Raw genomic sequence first — 14,209 nt, 5'->3', positions numbered from 1 at the left:
CATTTCCCATGAAGCCACAGTTATAACATGAGAAAAATATCACCAGTCCTACCCATTTCACTGTGTTGTGGTAATGACCGGATGAGATAATTAATGTGGAATTTCCTTGAAATTGTGACTTATTTTATACCAGTAAGATATCAACTTAATATGCTGTTCTTATTCTGGGGAATTCGGATTGCCACTACCTTGGGCAGGGCACTTTCCTTCTGCGATATCAGCTGGAAAAAATGGGCATCAGGTGCCATAAGGACCTCACACCTTCTCTGAGCCTGGCTGGTGAGGAAATTCTCCAGAAGAGCCTTAAAGAAGGAATAAGCAAAAGACCAAGAAGAAATGGGTGTGAACAAATAGTTCGCAGGCAAATTAAAACAAAAATGACAATTTATATATTTGAAAAATTGCTCTGTCTCGCTCCTAATAATAGAAATGTCAGTTTTACAAAACACAATGGCACAAACCAGCATGTGGTCACACACTGTGTTTTTCCAAGGATGGAGCACTCCACTGTACTCGGACAACAAATGAGCAATATGTCAAGAGCTATCAAAATTGTATTTTTTATTTCTTTTTATTGAGGTATAGTTGATGTACAATGTTACATAGGTTTCCAGTGTATAACACAGTGAGTCAATTTTTATTAATAAATGGTATGTTCCATTTATAGTTATTATATAATATTGGCTATATTCCCTGTGTTGTACCATATATTCTGCAGCTCACTTATTTTATACACAGTAGTTTGTACCTGTTAGTTCCCTACAACTATCTCGCCCTTCCCTCCACCCCTCTCCTCACTGGTAACCACTAGTTGGTTCTCTCTATCTGTGAATGTGCTTCTTCTTTGTTATATTCACTAGTTATTTTTTTTATTCCACATATAAGTGATGCTATACAGTATTTGTCTTTGTCTAACTTACTTCACTTTAGCGTAATACCCTCCAAGTTCATCCACACCGTTGCAAATGGCAAAATTTCATTCTTCTTTATGGCTGAGTAGCATTCCATTATGGGCTTCCCTGGTAGCTCAGCTGGTAAAGAATCCACCTGCAATGCAGGAGGCCCTGGATGGATTCCTGGGTCAGAAGATCCCCTGGAGAACATATAAGATACCCACTCCAGTATTTTTGGGCTTCCCTGGTGCCTCAGATCCACCTGCAGTGCAAGAGACCTGGATTCAATCCTTGGTTTGGGAAGATCCACTGTAGGAGAGCATGGCAACCCACTCCAGTATTCTTGTCTGGAGAATCCCATGTACAGAGGTGCCTGACAGGCTACAGTCCATGGGGTCACAAAGAGTCAGACACGACTGAGCAGCTAAGCACAGCACAGCATTCCATTGTATACATAAACCATGTCTTCTTTATCTTTTCATCTGGTGCTTCCATATCTTGGCAATTGTAAATAATGCTGTGATGAACATAGGGGTTTCCCTTGTGGCTCAGCTGGTAAAGAATCTTCCAGCAATGCAAGAGACCTGGGTTTGATCCCTGGTTTGGGAAGGGAAAGGCTACCCACTCCAGTATTCTGGCCTGTATAGTCCATGGGGTTGCAGAGAGTTGGACACGACTGAGCAACTTTCACACAAACATGGGAGTGCATGTATCTTTTTGAATCAGAGTTTTAATTTTTTTCAGTTACATACCCAGGAGTGGAATTACTGAGTCATATGGTAGTTCTGTTTTTAGTTTTTTGAGGAACCGGTATACTGTTTTCCACAGTAGCCGCACCAATTTACAACAGTGTGTGAGGGTTCCCTTTAATGAGAGTTATCAAAATGTGAAATCACATATACTTTTACTCAGCATTTTTACATCTGGGGTTGTATACTATATGTGCATAGGTACATGTACAAGCATATTCTTTGCTGCATTGTTTACTGACAGAAGACTAGGAATAATCTAAATGTCTACTAATTGGGGAGCAGTTAAAGATCATAAAAATAGATAACTAGCAAGAACTTGCTTTATCGCACAGAGAACGCAATTCAGTACTCTGTAATGGCCTATATGGGAAAAGAATCTTAAAAAAAAGAGGGTGTGTGTGTATATATATATATATACACACCTGATCCACTTTGCTATATACCTGAAACTAAAACAACATTGTAAATCAACTACACTCCAATAAAAATATCTTTAAAATTAAACAAATCATAGTATATCCATGCAATTGGAATATCAGCAGCTATTAAATAGAAGAGCCAGATCTATGTGTACTGATGGGGAACAATATCTAAGAAATATTTAGTGAACAAAAATCAGTGGTACGTAAAGGGTGCTTCCGGATGTGTACCTACAGTCTGTACAAATTTGTGTCTACAGTATTTCTGGAGGGCCTTCAAGAAAAGTTAGAGGAGTTGCTTGTGGAAGGAGGCACTGGAGACTGGAAATCAAAGGTGGGAGGGAATATAATCTTTGTACTGTGAACTTTACTCTATGCGGATATACCTTTAAAAAAAAAACAAACAGAAGGAAAAAGAAGGCACAGATTCCTGAGCTACAAGCCTATTAAATGAGAATCTCCAAGAATGTGCACTTTTAATAAACTTCCCAAGTGGCTCTAATGACGTCAGGCTGAGTCAGTGGAAGTTAGGTAGTGATATAACTTAACAATCCCAGCTTCCAAGCAGTGAGCAAATCCTGCATGGCCCTGCCCTGGAGCCACATCAAATTTCATGTGCTGTCCCTCTCTCTCTACAGGTTGTACCAGTCAGTCAAGCTGATGTACTCCATCGGCATCTTCTTCACCTATGCCCTCCAGTTCCACGTCCCAGCTGAGATCATCATCCCCATCATCATCTCCCAGGTGTCAGAGAGCTGGGCGCTGTTTGCAGACCTGTCTGTCCGCACAGCCTTGGTCTGTCTGACCTGTGAGTAGGACGAAAGGGCTCTCTTTGCCCAGTGCTGTGGCTCGCAGCCACACTGACAGCTACCCCACTATCGCTGGCTCGGCCACCAGCCAAGCAACATGTTTTACCTCCCTGGGCCTCAAGTTTCCAGCTGAAAAATGGGTTAACAGAACTGTCACAGAGTAAATGTTACAGTAATCTCTACTATCTACACATAGAATACATTGGCTGGTTTGTGGGAGAAAGAAGTGTCATTTATTCATTCCTATATGCCTCCTATATGTCAGGCACAACACTGAGATTATGTAATACTCAGGACAGCCTAACTATGTAATATTACCAGCTGAAGGAACTGTGACCCAGGAAATGAAGTAACATGCTCACATCATGTAACTGCCAAGTGACACAGTTGAGATTTGATGCAGGTTGTGTGGCGCCAAAGCCTGTGTTTTCCACTGTGCCGTATTCCTTCCTATCAAAAATTAATGTGAAGTCCTCTTAAGGCGGTGTTTAACTATAGGAAGAACCTCAAAGGGCTGCTTTGTTAAATTCTTGGAAGTCATTTTCTCCTCCCTTCCCCCATCCCTCCCTTTCTTCCTTCTATTCATTCATTTCCTAATTCATTTGATATCAGGTGCCATTGTAGATGTTTGGGGAACATTGTGAATAGGGCTGGGAAATGCTTTCTCTAAGAAAATTTAAAATGGTGGCCTGTGAGGAATGAAGGAAAGAACTAGAGAGGTTTTGCCTGGAGAAACAAAGGCTTGGGTAAACTCTGTATCTGTATCTCAAACAACTGTAGGATTGTTGTGCAAGAGAGAGAGTAAATTTTGTCTTAAAGTCTCCAAGACTCTGTTACAGTTGAGGGAATCCCGTCTCATTGGATTCTCGTCTCAGCTCTATGTGACCTTGGGCATGACCCATTCCCTCTAGAGTTCTAGACTTCCCCAACTCTGCAATGAGAAGATCATTACGGATGGGTGATAGAGAATCCTTATCAATAAATATTATATGTGGAAAAACTCAATAGATAAAGCATGAAAGGAGAGCATGTAAATTGGTGTTAAAACAAATGTGGAAGTCCAGAGCCACAGTGCTTGATCTGCTGCTCAAGTTCACAATGAGCTGCTTTCCCACCTCTCCAGATGGTGTCTCAGGCGTCTGGGAATTATAAGGCTCCAAACAAATGGTTTGTTTCTGGGCTCCCTTCCTGAAGGAACATTCCATGATTCTAAGCCTCTTCTCCCCCCACAGGTGTCTCAGCCATCCTCATCCCCCGCCTGGACCTGGTCATCTCCCTGGTGGGCTCCGTGAGCAGCAGTGCCCTAGCCCTCATCATCCCTCCCTTCCTGGAGCTCATCACCTTTTACCCTGAAGACATGAACTGTATCACCATTGTGAAGGACATCATGATCAGCATTCTGGGCCTTTTGGGGTGTGTATTTGGAACATACCAAGCCCTCTATGAGTTGACCCAACCCATCAACCATTCTGTAGCCAATTCCACAGGTGTCTATGCATAATTATCTATTTTTATTCTGATAGTTCTCCCATATTCCCATTCCCAGTTTGACTTCTGCTGTGGATGTTATATACATTCATCAAACCCCAGCATCTCTATATTAATTAGTGGCTTCTTTATCTTTCCAAGAGAAATGTAGATGATACTAGTCAGTACTGGTACCTCTCAGGCTATGTCTTTTCTGGTTTGTGGATTTCTCTGGAGGCCTTTTGTACCTGTGAACCAAAACCACATTCAACCACTCATATTATCTGCCTCATTTAATGGGGAAAAGGATGCCATTTGCCCATGTCCTTGAAACAGACCAAGCACAAATATAAATGCAAAAGCAGTTATTCTCTCTATTCTGCCCTTGAAGTATCAGGTTTAGAAAAGTATGTTGGGTGAAGATGAGTTTCTATGGTTTCAGATATGGTTCTAAGTGAAGAGTCACAGAACAAAAATAGAACTTAGTAGTAGTTTTGTCTAGACATTGGCTCTGCCACTGATTTCCTGTGGGATCTTGAGCAAGTTTCTCCCCCTCTCCATCTCATTTTCACATTCTTTGAAATGAAGGATTGGACTGATTGGCTATTAAGGGCTCTTCCAGCTCTGACATTCTGAAAGAGAAAAAAAAAAAGAAAAGAAATGGGTTTATCCTTTAACCACATGTGTGAAAATTGAAGGGCTTTCCATCAGCAAGTTACCCTATTGCCCTGGAGATATGGGATCCCAGAAGTAATTTAAGGGATAAAAACATTTCTTAGCAATCTTTCATTACAAATGACTTTCCTACTTAGAAGGATATCAGCTCTTTCTCTCCCTCTTCCTCTCTCTCTCTGCACCCCTCTCCCTCCCGCCCCCATCCTACCTTCTCAGATACCTTAAGACCACTTAGAGCTGATTTAGGCTAAAGAGACTGAGCAGTTTGTGTGACGGAAAGGATTTCATCATGTGCAAGGACTACTGACCTTTTAAAAATAATACTTACTTTTGGTAAGGGTTTGGAAAAACAGACAATCTTGTATTCTGAAGATGGCAGAACACATTTTTATGACTTTTCTGGAGGGAAGTTTTACAGTATATATCTTAAAATGCATAGCCCTCTGACCCACTAATTTCACTTCCAGGGCTTTATCTTAAGAATCTTTTATGTCTTCAAAAATGTATGCATTAAAAAATTTTTTATATTAATTTTATTATTTTATTTTTAATTGCACTGAGTCTTTGTTGTTGTACACGGGCTTTCTCTAGTTGTGGTGTGCAGGCTTCTCATCGTAGTGGCTTCTCTCGTTGCAGAGCACAGGCTCTGAAGACACGTGGGCTCCTGTAGTTGTGCATGCAGACTCAGCTGCAGCTCACGTTTTCCAGAGTTCAGGCTCAGTATTTGTGGCACATGGCTTTAGTTGCCCCATGGCATGTGGAATCTTCCTGAACCAGGGATTGAACCCATATCCCCTGCATTAGCAGGCTTACTCTTAACCACTGGACCACCAGGAAAGTCCCTGGATGCATTGTTTATAACAGTAAAGAGTTGGAAACAAATATCCAACATTAGGTTAAACTATGATTCATCCAAAATAAAATGCTGTGATGCCCCCCAAACATTGCAAAATACAACATTAAAATGCATATGATATATTTGTGATTTATTAGTTTTTAAAAGCTGGTTTAAAACACTATGTGAACCAAAACTAGGCAAAGACATTGCAAGAAGATAAAGCTACAGAACAAAATTCTTCATGAACATAGATGTAAAAATGCTAAACAAAATTTTAGCAAATCAAATTCAGCAATATATTAAAAGAATAATACATCATGACCAAGTGGGGTTTATCCCAGGAATAGAGGGTTGGTTTATTATTTGAAAATTTGTGACTGGGAACAATTAGAAACTGCACTTACAAAAGCACCAGAAACATGCAATAGTCTGGGTTAATTCCGATGAAAGATATGAAACACATGTACACTAAAATCTATAAAATACTTCTAAAAGAAATTAAGACCATTCAGTCCCATTACTTCATGGCAAATAGATGGGAAAAAAGTGGAAACAGTGACAGACTATTTTCTTGGGCTCCAAAATCATTGCAGATGGTGACTGCAGCCACAAAATTAAAAGACGCTTGCTCCTTGGAAGAAAAGCTATGACAAACCTAGACAGCATATTCAAAAGCAGAGATGTCACTTTGCCAACAAAAATACATATAGTCAAAGCTATGGTTTTTCCAGTAGTCATGTGTGGATGTGAGAGTTGGACCATAAAGAAGGCTGAGTGCTGAAGAATTGATGCTTTCAAACTGTGGTGCTGGAGAAGACTCTTGAAGGGTCCCTTGGACTGCAAGGAGATCCAACCAGTCAATCCTAAAGGAAATCAGTCCTGAATATTTGTTGGAAGGACTGATGCTGAGGCTGAAGCTCCAGTACTTTAGCCACCTGACAAGAAGAGCTGACTCCTTGCAAAAGACCCCTATGCTGGGAAAGATTGAGGGCAAGAGGGCAACAGAGGATGAGATGGTTGGATGGCACCATTGACTCAATGCAGATGAGTTTGAGCAAACTCAGGGAGATGATGAAGGACAGGGCGTCTTGGCATGCTCCATGGGGTCTCAAAGAGTCAGACATGACTTAGTGACTGAACAGCAAAAAAATGGAGAGATACACCTCATTCATAGCTCAGAAGACACGTTACAGTTAAGATGTCAACTCTCATCAAATTCAGCAAGGTATGTTAATTTTTTATAAATTAGCCAGCTGATTCTGAAGTTCACATGGAAATGCAAAGACATTTAGAATTGCCAAAATATTTCTTGAAAAAGAGCAAGGTTGAAGAGCTAACACTGTTTGATTTCAAAAATTATAGCAGAGCTACTGTAATCCAAAGTGCATGGTGTTGGGACCTCCCTGGTGATCCAGTGGTTATGACTCTGTGCTTCCAGCGCAGGGGGCGTACGTTCAATTCTTGGTCAAGGAACTGAGATTCCCACATGCCATGCAGTGTGGACAAAAACAAACCAAAAAAACAACTGCATGGTGTTGGCACCAAAATTGACAAATAGTTCAGTGGAAAGAATAGAGAGTTCAGAACTCTACACATATGTGGGCAACTTATTTTTGACAAAGGTTCAGAAGAAAAGGCAAGGTAGTAGAAAAAGGATCACCTTTTCAAGAAAGTTGTGTGCAAGAATTGGAAATCTTTATGATCCCCTCCACCAAAAAAAAAAACAAAACCCTTGGATCCATACTTTACATTACATATAAAAAAATCAACTTAAAACGTACCTTAGGTCTAAATGTAAATGTAAAACCTAAAAATTGTTAGAAGAAAATATAGGAGAGAAAAATGTTATGATCCTTGGGCTAAGATCTTCCTTAGATATAACACCAAAAGCACAATCCATAAAAGAAGAAATTACTAAAGTGAACTCCATCAAAGTTGAAATCTTTCTTCTTTAAAAGGTGCTGTTAAGAGGATAGGAGGAAAAGTCACCATCTGGGAGAAGGTCTTTGAGAAGCTTGTGTTTAATGAGATACTCACATTCAGAATACATAAAGAACTCTTAAAGCTGAACAATTAGGAAACAACTTTTTTTTTAATGGGCAAAGAATATGAATGCATTCTTCACCAAAAAAATATACATGGATGGTAAATAAGCATTGAAGAGATGTCCCAATATCATTAATAATTAGGGAAATTCAAATTAAAACCATACATGGTACTACTATATACCCATTAGAATGACTAAAATTTTTAAGGCTGAGCATGCTCATCAAGGATATAGAGGAACTGGAACTCCCATATACCGCTATTGTGGACAGACATGGTGCAACCACTTTGGCAAACAGTTTGGTAGTTTCTTAAAAAGTTCGACACACCTACCATATAATCCAACTATTCTACCTCAAGGTATTTACCTGAAAGGAAAGGGATTTTCTACCTATAAAAAGACCTATAAAAGGAATTTCATGGCAGTCTAGTGGTTAGGACTCCATGCTTTCACTGCCAAAGGCACAGGTTCAATCCCTGGCTGAGGAGTAGGATCCTGCAAGCTGTATGGCACAGCCAAAAAAAAAAAGAAGAAGACTCGTACCCACATGTTTATGGTAACTGTATGTACAGTAGCAAAAAGGAAACAACCCAAATGTCCATCAACAAGTGAATGGATAAACTGTGGGGTATCCAAGCCGTGGAGTACAATTCCGTGATAAATAGGAACAAACTATCAATTCACACAATAACATGGATGAATCTTTTTTCATACACACTTCGCAGGCTTTCTCTAGCTGTGGTGAGCAGGGGCTGCTCTTTTTTGTGGTGCACTTGGGCTTCTCATTTTTGTGACTTGTTGTGTAGCACAGGCTCTAGAGTGCACGGGCTTCAGTAGTTGTGGAGCACGGCTTAGCTGGTCCACAGTATGTGGGATCTTACGGGACCAGGGATCGAACCTGTATTCCCTGCATTGGCTGGTGGCAAATTGTATCATTCTATTCATAAAAAAAAAAAAAAAAAAGCAACCTAACCTGTAGCGACAGAAAGAAAATCAGGTTCCTTGAAGGTGAGAGAGGTGAGCATGGGCATGAGGAAACTTGCAGAAGTGATGGATAATATGTTCACTATTTTGACTGTGAGGATGGTTTCCCAGGTGTGTATATATGTCAAATTTTATTCAGTTGTACAATATGTAAGTTTCATTATATATCTGTTAAAACTAGAATGTGAAACCTGATGCCATTTTGGTTCTTTTTTAAAAAGCATGTATGCATATAGTCAAATAGTTTTGAAGGATATGTGCAACATATTGGGTTTGCAAAATAATTCATTCCCATTTTTCTGAAGATGTTATAGAAAAACCTGAACAAACTTTGTGGCCAACCCAGTAAAATATTACAGGAATTTTCTCCAAATGGGTTCAATTATGAGTGAAGTTTTATACATTTTTGTTGGTGGTGGTGGTTTTGCTTTTGGGTGGGTTCTGGGGGTGTAATTTTATGTATTTATTTTTGGCTGCTCTGCATCTTTGTTGCTGCGCGCATGGGCTTTCTCTAGTTGTGGCGAGCGGGAGCCACTCTCTAGTTGCTGTGTGCAGGCTTCTCACTGTGGTGGCTTCTCGTTGCAGAGCACGGGCACATGGGCTTCAGTAGTTGTGGCACACGGGGTTCGTTGCCCTGTGGCACATGGGATCTCAGTTCCTGGACCAGGGATCGAACCCATGTTCCCTGCATTGCAAGTTGGATTCTTAACCACTGGACCACCAGGGGAGTCCTATGTTTTTCATTTTTATTACCTGTGTTGTTACATTTTTAATAATAATGTGTTGATTTTATAACTAAAGAAACTTGATGTGAGGGAAACTTTTAATGATCTGTTTCACTCTAATGGAAGCACCACTTCTTAAAAACATTTTATAGCGGACTATATTATTATATGGAAAAGTATGCAAAGCATAAATCTACAGAATAATGAGTATTTCTAGGTAACATCACTTTTCAGCCTTGCCTTCCATTTGATGGTTGGGTCTACGGCCTAAATAACAGGAATCCCAGCTGGAGTTGGCAGAGTTCTCACCCTGCAATGTGCCTTCATTCATTTAGCAATGGTCAGATGTCAAGGAACAACCTCTTGGAGATGTGAAGTAGCTATGGCATCATGAGGGAAGAGGAGGTAGGGAGGATCATCCTATCAAGATGTAAGAAAGCTATTAATATATGCCAATAATAAAATCTTTGCTCTTTGGGGACCCAGACCATAAGCCCAGAGCAGGTGAGGCTTTATGGCACATATAGAAGCCTTACTATAGAATATAGAACAATAAAATGCAAATAGGACAGTGGTTTATAACTTTTGGAGGGGTCATACACCTTGTTGAAGCTAATGAAAGCCATGGATCCCCCTTCCATAAAACTCACATATATACATACTAAATTTTTGCACGCAACTTTAAGAGCCGTCGCAAACCCCATGAAACTAATAGACTCTGGGTTGCAAAAGAACCTCTGAAAAAATGAATGCAAGAATTTCTTCTCCTTGTAGCACTGAACAGTCTGCAGATGGTGGGTAGCCAACCCTGGCACTAAGGTTTGAGTGCAGAATAGAATGATATGCAAACTCAGATTAGGGAAGTAAGTTACCAGATAACGAGACTCAGACCACCATATGACTGGTACAGAACAGTTTCTGGTTGCAGCCAGCACTCTGAGATCACTGTTAGGACCCAAATTGGCCTTTCCAATTTCAGCAATGTGTAGTGAATTTTCTGCTCCCATGTGCTTCCTTGGCAAAAACTGGGACCTGGTCGTTGGAATAGAGATATCTGGGAGGATACAGAGGCTCTAGAAGGATTCCTGACCCCCAGAACCTTCAGAATCATTTCCCACTGCATTTCTTGTCTCCAAGAATGTGATTCATCTTAACATGACTGAGATGGACTGTGATGGGGCTTTGGGGGGAGTGTTACACAGAACCATTTTAAGGAGAAGCTGAATTTGGATCTTCAACAAGCCCACTGAAAGAAAGAGGAATGAGAGGGTTGAGATGGCTATAGAACACAGATTGAGATTGCTAAGCAACACAAGCCCTGCATGGGGGTGGCAGTGGAAGCTGTCCATCAGAAACTGGAGCATCAAGAGTTGGCTCCCAAGTCAACGCAAGTGACAAGAGTGATTTATAAGCCACTGTGACCCTGGGAATGAAACTGACAGGCAACACTCTAAGGAGTCATGAGATTTGTTACTAGCAAACAGCCTCCAGACACAGTGCCAAACTCAAACCCACACAGGAGCCCCTCAAGCAATTCCCTGATCTAAGATTAAAGGCTAAAAAAAACCTGGGGCGGTGGGGAGAGCAGAACCTCTGCTTGGCATGCTGACACCTCTTGGAAGTGAAATTACAGTGATATGAGCCTCTTAAGGAGAAATGTTCAAGGGGACCATAACTTAGAAAGTTGGACTTGCTGGTCAGGGAGACTCACACGTGAACCACAGGCCCTGTGATCTGCTCTTCCCCTTCCTCTCTCACTTCTTCTGGCACCTTTCCCCGCCAGCCACACCTGCCTTTGCCCAGTTTCCAAAAAGCAGCTTCACCTTGCTGCAGAGCCTACACATATACTGATTCCTCCACTTGGAACTCTTTCCTCCCATCTCTACCTGCTTATGGTGATCACTGCAGATGGTGACTGCAGCCATGAAATTAAAAGACGCTTACTCCTTGGAAGGAAAGTTATGTCCAACCTAGATAGCATACTCAAAGGCAGAGACGTTACTTTGCCAACAAAGGTCCGTCTAGTCAAGGCTTTGGTTTTTCCTGTGGTCATGTATGGATGTGAGGGTTGGACTGTGAAGAAGGCTGAGCACCGGAGAATTGATGCTTTTGAACTGTGGTGTTGGAGAAGACTCTGGAGAGTCCCTTGGACTGCAAGGAGATCCAACCAGTCCATTCTGAAGGAGATCAGCCCTGGGATTTCTTTGGAAGGAATGATGCTAAAGCTGAAACTCCAGTACTGTGGCCATCTCATGCGAAGAGTTGACTCATTGGGAAAGACTCTGATGCTGGGAGGGATTGGGGGCAGGAGGAGAAGGGGACGACAGAAGATGAGATGGCTGGATGGCATCACTGACTTGATGGACATGAGTCTGAGTGAACTCCGGGAGTTGGTGATGGACAGGGAGGCCTGGCGTGCTGCGATTCATGGGGTCGCAAAGAGTCGGACACGACTGAGCGACTGAACTGAACTACCTGCTTAACTCCTACTCATTTGTCAGATCTGTTATCACTTCCTCAGGAAAACCCTCCCTGATTTCACCCACTGACCCAGACTCTGCAAGCCCTGATAAGCTTCTATTTTGTAACACTTCTCCGTTGTCATGGAGAAACTTCTGCAATATACTTTTACAACCTTTTTTCTTATTGTTGTTGTTGTTGTTCAGTCACTAAGTTGTGTCTCTTTGTGACCCCATGAACTGCAGCACGCCAGGCTTCCCTGTCCTTCACTATCTCCCAGAGTTTGCTCAAACTCGTGTCCACTGAGTCAATGATGCCATCACACCACCTCATCCTCTGTCACCCTCTTCTCTTGCCCTCAATCTTTCCCAGCATCAGGGTCTTTTCCAATTAGTCGGCTCTTTGCATCAGGTGGCCGAAGTACTGGAGCTTCAGCTTCAGCGTCAATCCTTCCAATAAATATTCAGGGTTGATTTCTAATAGGATTGACTGGTTTGATCTCCTTCCTGTTCCAGGGACTCTCAAAAGTCTTCTTCAGCATCACAGTTTGAAAGCATCAGTTCTTCGGCCCTCAGACTTCTTTATGATCCAACTCTCACATTCATACATGACTACTAGAAAAACCATAGCTTTGACTATATGGACCTTTGTCAGCAAAGTGATGTCTCTGATTTTTAATATGCTGTCTAGGTTTGTCATAGCTTTTTTATTTTGAAAGAACTTTAAATCACCTAACTTTCACTAATGTTAACATCGTACCCAGACATAACACAATTATTAAACCTAAATAGTTAACCCTGGTGAAATCCTATTTCTGATTCTTTTTTTTAATCCAGCATCTAATCCGAGATCTCACAATTCCTATTCTCTTCTGATCTGTCTGTTCCTCAGTCTTTCCTTACTGTTCGTGGCCCTGACACTTTTGAAGAGGACTGGCCAGTTCTTTTGTAGTGTTTCTCAATATAGGTTTGTGTGATCTTTCTTGTGATAAAGTTGAGATTACACATTTTGAGCAAAGCAGAGAAGTGTCAGTGTCCTTTATCAGTACACCGTACTGGGAGGTGGATGATGTCAGTCTGTCTTATTACTTACTGGTGATGTTAACTTGGATCACTTGGAAGTGTTGTCTGCCAGTTTTCTCCACCATTACATTTCCCCCTTTGTAATTGTATCCTGTGAGGAGGTATCTTGAGACTGTGCAAAATCCTGTTTCTCATCATATGTTTATCCAATAATTTTAGCATCCATAGATGTTCCTTATCTGCAACAGTTCTGACAGTAGCATTTACCTAATGATTTTTTTTCCTATTAATACCATTCCTTTTACATTTAGTTGAGATTCTGTTGTGTACAGACTCATGGATGTTTGTTTTCATTCAAAGGATTATAACCTATTACTGTCATTGTTTATTTTCTTGCTCAAGTTGTCCAAGACTTGGCCACTGAGAGCTCCCTCCAATTGGTTCCTGTGTCCTTTCAGTAGGCCCCCACGCTCTCATTATCCACATTTATTTTCTCAGTCCTAATATACACAGGAAATACTTTTAGATTGCTAACGCTATTCCTGTGAAAAAACAAACTATAGCATATACAGCATTTGTGTGCAGCTCCTTTTTTCTGTTGCTTTACAGTACTCCATCAAAATACTGTAACTTTGTTTTCCCACCCACTTCAGTGTTGTTGTATTATTTATTGAAATATATTTTGTTACTGTTTATATTCCATGTTGAATTTCCCTTATCTCCTGCTTGATTTATGATTTGGGATTCAGAAACATTATTATGGTTCTAAGAGTCAGATATATATCAAGATATACTCAGAAGCATCCCATCCTCTTCATCCTTTATACCCTGTTATCATTTCCCTCTTCTTTCCACTCTCTGTGAATAACCAGTTCATTAGTTTCCAGCTTATTTTTCCTTATGTACATATGAGCAGACACATGTGTATTTTTCTTACATGAACAGTGTGTGTGTGTTTAGCCACTCAGTCATGTCCAACTCTTTGCAATCCTAGGACTGTAGCCCGTCAAGCTCCTCTGTTCATGGGATTCTCCAGGCAAGGATACTGGAGTGGGTTACCATTGCCTTCTCCAGGGGATTTTCCTGACCAGCGATTGAACCTGGTTTTCCTGCATTGC

At 41.0% G+C, this 14,209-nt stretch overlaps 1 protein-coding gene across 1 annotated transcript in view; it reads left to right on the top strand.

The window, feature by feature from the left end:
• Positions 1–4,968, top strand: part of SLC36A3 (solute carrier family 36, member 3) — a 22,613-nt gene extending 17,645 nt beyond the window's left edge. The window contains exons 9-10 of the mRNA XM_010850653.1: positions 2,703–2,872; positions 4,106–4,968. Coding sequence (XP_010848955.1) covers positions 2,703–2,872; positions 4,106–4,374 — 439 coding nt within the window. The 3' untranslated portion in view covers positions 4,375–4,968. The remainder of the gene's footprint in view (positions 1–2,702; positions 2,873–4,105) is intronic.
• Positions 4,969–14,209: the final 9,241 nt, after the last annotated feature.

Source organism: Bison bison, unplaced genomic scaffold (assembly GCF_000754665.1).
Source record: "Bison bison bison isolate TAMUID 2011002044 unplaced genomic scaffold, Bison_UMD1.0 scf7180017864291, whole genome shotgun sequence".
Lineage (NCBI taxonomy): Eukaryota > Metazoa > Chordata > Mammalia > Artiodactyla > Bovidae > Bison > Bison bison.
Note: the sequence above shows the minus strand (reverse complement) of the source record. Positions and strands in the feature narration are given on the sequence as shown.